This window comes from Microtus pennsylvanicus, chromosome 6 (genome assembly GCF_037038515.1).
Source record: "Microtus pennsylvanicus isolate mMicPen1 chromosome 6, mMicPen1.hap1, whole genome shotgun sequence".
Lineage (NCBI taxonomy): Eukaryota > Metazoa > Chordata > Mammalia > Rodentia > Cricetidae > Microtus > Microtus pennsylvanicus.
The window spans coordinates 120,822,847-120,828,977 of record NC_134584.1 but is presented as its reverse complement, the minus strand read 5'-3'; the positions used below and the strand labels follow the sequence as shown (position 1 = coordinate 120,828,977).

The 6,131-nt window shown below is 52.6% G+C and overlaps 1 protein-coding gene across 1 annotated transcript in view; it reads right to left on the bottom strand.

Annotated features, from left to right (window-relative positions):
• Window positions 1-2,752: 2,752 nt before the first annotated feature.
• Jph3 (junctophilin 3) overlaps window positions 2,753-6,131 on the bottom strand; it is a 52,871-nt gene continuing 49,492 nt past the window's right edge. Inside the window, exon 5 of the mRNA XM_075977487.1 lies at window positions 2,753-4,178. Within this exon, the coding sequence (XP_075833602.1) occupies window positions 4,098-4,178 (81 nt within the window). The 3' untranslated portion in view covers window positions 2,753-4,097. The remainder of the gene's footprint in view (window positions 4,179-6,131) is intronic.

Below are 6,131 nucleotides of genomic sequence, written 5' to 3'. Positions count from 1 at the left end.
GAGAACAGAACCCTTTGATGGGCAGACCTGAACTGTGTACCCCACAGACTGTGCTTGTTTCTGTTTCTGCACAGTTCAGGGGAGGCTGCAACATGAAAGCTACTATGTATGCCTTTAGAACATGATTCTCAAGAGCCTCAGAAGGCACCCATAGAGAGCTCTGGTGCTGGGATGACCTTCACCAAAGTTGAGTCAGGGTCACCAAGGTAGACAGAAAGCCACATGCTAGCAGGCACTGTCAATAGGGAAGGGGACCAGCACCTGAGACCCATCTGCAGCTGGGTGGGTTAGGACAAAGGGCAGGATGAGTCAGCCTGAAGTGTTTACCCTACACATGGGTGTCTGCATCTTGACATGCCGTCTGGGGTGGATGGGCTACAGGCCAGCCCAGAAGTGACATAGATGTGTGTGGCCTCACCTGTTCAGACAACCTTGGAAACCTTCGACCCGTGTCCCCACAGTCCAGCTCCTGTGGTATGTACCCACCCCCACCTTGATGTATTCCCAGTATTTCTCTGAGGCTTGGTAAGGAACTGAGCATTTCAGCCTGGCCACACTGGGGGATGGGTGGGTGAAGAAGCAGACTCCAGAAGCAGTGCCTACTAGGGCTGGAGAGCGCTTGGCCACGTGAGGGCTGCCAGTGCCCTTGAAGGGCTTCCCTTCCTGCCACATACCTGGACCCTTGTTCTCATGCTACCATGAAGGCCTCGTGTAGCTCCCCAGGGAGAGGGAGCTTGGGTCTTGTGGGCATGTTCCCAGAATTTACACTAGAATGCAGTTTAGCTGGCTTTGTAATTTCAACAAAGGCAGCTATACCTTTTCTTCTTTAAAGGCCAAGGTACATAGGACAGATAGTTCTTGGCACTTGGGGACATTTGATTGTCCTGGTGAGTGCTTGACTTGCAGCTGATCTCAGTGAGACAGCACAGCTAAGGGCTCACAATCCCTTCTTTGTCTGTATGCTAACTCACTGTTATGGTGAAGTAAAGATGCAGAGCCTCTGGCTGTCCGTTGCTCGCAAAGCGTGGAGACATGTTAGACTCTAGGAGGTACTTTGTGCTGAGCTTCCGGAACCGGAGGCTGCAACAGTGGGAGGACAAGAGCGGGAAGTAAAACTGAGCTTAAGCTGGAAGAGAGCAGAACGTCCCACATTGTCTTGAGGACGGTTATAGGGGACAAAACAAACAGCTAAGAGACCCTTGGAGCAGGGCAGGCGCAGATGTACGACAGGGCCTGTCTGATGTCAGTGGAAGGGTTCCTGCCTAGAACTGCCCAGCCACTCAAGGGCTGTAGAGGGCTGTGTGGGGCAACCAAGAGTCACCCCAGAACCTCTCGACTCCCTGAATGTTCATCTCTGATGATCACTTAGTGGGCTCCAAGTAATGTCTTCAGTCTCCCTGAGGGTGGCCCTGTGTTCTGTCTAAACTGGACCTGTTTGGCTAGTGAGCAGGAAGAAACTGGAGCTGGGATGTGTGGCTGTGCTCTGCTTACCCTGGGTACCGACCTGACCATAGGTAGCCATGGCTGTGGTTCCCGAGAGCGGTGTGCATGGGGAGGAGCCTGGTGTCGGGTGTTTGTCAGTAGTTGGGTTCAAGGCAGAAATGTTCATGGAAAACAGTCTGCTGTCTGTGCTCCCTGAGATCCTGTGTGTGACCCTTGCATTGTGGGTGCTGTGTGGGATTTCTGGTCATCACCATCATGACCAGTTATCCTGGGCTCTGTGCTGTTGCCTGGTCTGTGACATTGGGACTCCTAGAACTTGGTATTGTGATGCCCAGATTCATCCATGCACCCCATATGTGCCAGCATGAGCCTTCAGTGTGCAGGACTCAATGCTCCCCAGCCGTACAGCCTTGCTACAGGCACGAAAGACCTTGGGTGTCTTCTGCCTCCTCCAGGAAGGATTTCTCATCATTCTGGAAGGAAGTGTGCTTGTCTTCTGAGACTGAGCTGGATCTTAGTTAAAACCCATCACATGCTGTGTACCCTGGGAGCCAGAGCCACATGCTGTTCTGTCCCCACCAGCCACCATCCTCTGGCTCAGCATGCTGCATCCCCTCTGCCTTCAGGGAGGAGGTGGGCTCTGCACAGAGGGGAGAACAGTAGCCTTAGGTGTCTCCTTCACTGCAGGGTGGCTTGCTAGAGCCCCCAGGACCCAGTGTGCATCTCGGGCTCCATTACCTCTGCCTAGAATCCACCAGGACTAGAGAATTGACTGTGCTGCGTGTGCTGCAGGCTGCCAGAGGAGTGCCAGGCTGTGGATTTGCTTCTGTGGTAACATTAGTCACAGCGGATGCGTGGATGAGTGCTGTGCCCTGGGAGAGCCTCTTAGGCACGTGCGGGCTGTGCATCTGCCAGGGTGACGTGAGTGACCATGCCACCTTCATGAGTCGGCACCCCTCTGGGTCATGTGGCTCCTGGGATGCACACTGAGCCCCTCATCTCAGCAGACAGAATTATGATTCACATAGTCCAGTAGGGACAGCTCTCGTGGCTGCAAAGAGCAGGAATCTTTATTTGGTTCACGCCAGATCTGCAGCAACCTCTTGATATTAAAAAAAGTGAATGGAAAAGTAAGCTGTACAAAAAGATGGAACCCTTTAGAAACACAAGAAATGCATCAGGGCCCCTGCTGAGCTTCTTCCCCACCTCGACCCCTGACCCCTGATCCACACCAGCCTGGAAGAAGGGACAGGCAGTGGCTAGGGAACAGGGTGGATAACGGAAACAATAAAGCTGAGTGTCGCTGGAACATGCTCTAATCTGTAGTTTATTTCTGGTTAAAAATATAGCAATCCAGTGCACTGTAGTAAAGAAATCTGCTCGAAAGGTAGCAGAGAACAGCTGAACACGAGCAAAGCAAGGCAGAGTCCATAAGACAGACGGGCTGCACCCAAGAAGACTGACAGAGCCGCGGGTACCAGTCGAGCTGGCATCCCTTGTTCGTTTGTTTGGATGAGGGAACAACCCTGGTAGAGAAGGCAGAGACATGAGGAACCTGTTGTTTGACTGAAACAAGTTACATTGTACATCCGGGAGTGCTGGGTATGCAACAGTCTCCAGGACATTCAAGCCACTGGCTTCAACCACATTCCTGTCCCGGGACCAGACTCGCTCTGGAGTAGCACTGAGGCATCTGGAGGGAATATGCATATCTGTCGGGGTAGTCGAGGCAGGCACAGTGCAAAGATGTGAGACCCCGTGGAGGTCAGTGAGAGGTGACGTCCTCCATGGGGCGTCACTGCCAGGGACACGGAAGCCTGAATATACATCCTGCATACTAGGTGCAAAACGCCACATGCTCAGCCCAGGCGTGCTGTCAGGCTGTCCGGGGCATGTGGGCCACAGCCCCTTGGCATCAGGGCTTAGATGTGCCTGGCGAGATCGGGGTTAGCCCTGGACGTCTGCAGCATGGCCTCCCTGGGACTGGAGGGAGGATGGCTGGACAGGGCCAACAATGAGTGAGCAGAGGACAGCAGGGGAACAGACTTTGCCGTAAGACTCAGTGTGGGGAGGCAGCCTCCTTAGGAGGGCCGTGGGGCAGTGCCGAGAAGAGGGATCATGGTTTGTTGTGGGAAGAAGAGCAGGGGCTTCCCTCTCCCTCCACAGGTACGCAGCACAGACTCCATGGAGACAGGCCAGGACACCCTGTCGCTGTCCCTGGGCCCGGGCCCACACTCTAGCAGCTACTCCAGAGAGGAGGGCAGAGCCACTGGCTTTCCACAGCTGTGCTACCTTGCTGCCCTCCCCCTCCCCCGGCTAGACGGGCACCCTGGGGAAGGCGCCCCCTCTCACACCTTCCACACCTGGCAGAAAACACAAAGATCCCCGGGACCCTTTCACACCACACTGGAGGGATGGCATGCCGGCCTCCTCCTGCCATGCCACGCAGCATCGTGTTATACAAGCAAAGAATTTTGGCTAAAATCCAAAAAACATTACCCAGAAAAAAAGGCATACTGTGAGTGATACCCAGTCATGTTGTTCTTTCGTGGAAAGACAGGAGTCATGGGGCTGTCTGAGTCAAGATTCCCCTTTCTGTTTTGCTTTTAACGTCCCTTTTGTACATCATTGCTTCCATGGTCACAACAATCTCGTCAGATGAAAAAGTTGATAAACAAAATGGCGACTCCAATGTTGAGCAGGATCACCATGACGACCAAGATGGGAGCTGAGCCCTGGAATAGAGAAGACAGGTGAGAGCAACGCCAACGCGGGGCCTCCTTCCACATTGGTGCCTAAATGGGAGTAGCCCACAGCCGTGGTCGAGAAGGCTTACCTGCAGGGCTGCTCACTGGTACCCTTGCTGTTTACACTGATCTTTCTTGTGAACCTGGCGGGAAGCTCTCCAAGGGGTCACCTGGAATCTTCACCTGCTCTTCACCTATAGGACCTAGTTTCCCCCAGCATTTCCTGAAACCCTTAGCTCCGCCTTGCTCACTGTCACCCCCATCACGCTGCCTGCTCCTGCACCTCGCCTCCACAGGCCCATCCTAGAGGAGGCTTTGCCTCTGCCCTGGACAGCCAGCAGTTGAGAGAGAAGCGCATTAGCCAGCACTGCAGAAGTCTCAGCCAGGCCTGCTTGTGCGAGGCCAGTACATCTGGCCCCACCCTCCAGCTCTGCAGTTCATCCTCTTGAGTAGACCAGTAGGTACCCAGCCTGCTGACCACACATGCACCTTCTAGCTCACATCCCATACCCACGAGACTCCACACGAAAGGGGTATGCTCCTTGCCTGCCAGAGACATTGGCTTATAATAGACCAAGGAGTTTTCTCAACTAGATGGTAGGCTTCAGGGCGCTTTCCCCCTTATTTTTTGCTGGACAGCTAGAGTGAACTCAATCTTGAGTCTCCTGGCTCAGTCTTTTGAATGCTGGGGTTATTGGTGTATGCCAAGTAGAAGGTTTCTTAAATGCATGTTTGACTTTGTGATGCTAACGATCACATTAGACAAGTGCTTTACTACTGAACTACCTCAAAAAAAAAAAAAAAAAAAAGCAAGGGCTTTAAAAATTTCCCTGGGGAGCCAGGCAAAGGTAATGCACGCCTTTAACCCTAGCACAGAGGCAGAGGCAGGCGGATCTCTGAGTTCTAGGCCAGCATGGTCCACAGTGTGAAATCCAGGACAGGCTCCAAAGCTAGACAGAGAAACTGTCTCAAAAAAAAAAATCCAAGTATTCGGTAGTGGCATTTCATTTGTATTTTAATAAATCTTGCCAGAGAATCAGAGAGTTAAGTAGCCATACTGTCCAGGCTTACAGACCAGGCCAAGTGACACACACCTTTAATCCCTGTAGCCACACTAGCTTGCCATAGAAACCAGGTGGTAGTGGTGCACATCCTTAATGCTAGAACAAGAGAGGATTATAAAACGGGAGGAGACAGCTCTCACACACACAGTCTCACTCTGAGATTCCTGGAGGCAGGATCGCCATTTCGGACTGAGGTTAAGGTAAGAGCCAGTGACTGGCTGTTTTACTTTTTTGGCTTTCAGGTTGAACCCCAATTTCTGTCTCTGGGTTTTTATTAATCATGTAACAATAGTTAGTCCTGCCTGAGTTCAGTGCCCAGAAACCCAGCCCATTGTCCTGTTACCACCTTGCTTAAGACTGGATGGAGACCCAGGCTCTGCATGGCAGGAGGGGACAAGAAGGCTTGCCTGTCCTGCAGGACCTTGTTTTTACTAGGGTAGAGTCACCTTTGAACTCTAGTGTTTTTATGACAAGGACTTACATGACATCTTGGCTGAGCCAGCCTTGCAAGGAAGTGGGAAAGGCCTTAACATTAGAGTCGGCCAAGGGTAGGTCCCACCCCGATGCCAGCCCACTGCTCCACATCCTTCTGGGATGTTTAGTCAAGCCCCAGGCCCATAGGTGTGTCACAGGGCAGAGGTGAAGGACAGCTTTGGGGCCAGCCCATACTCAACAAAGTGACTTGACCACCAGGAGTCATCTGTAGCTGCTTCCAGGAATGTAAGTCTAGATCAGGAGACTCGTATTCTGCCTATCACTTCAGAGGGGTGTGAGGCTTCTAAGGTCTTGGAAGGTGTAGAGAAGACCACAGAGTTCACCAGGGCCAGGAACTTTATGAGCCAGAGCCCTGGGTCTCTCCTACCCATTCGCCACTGGC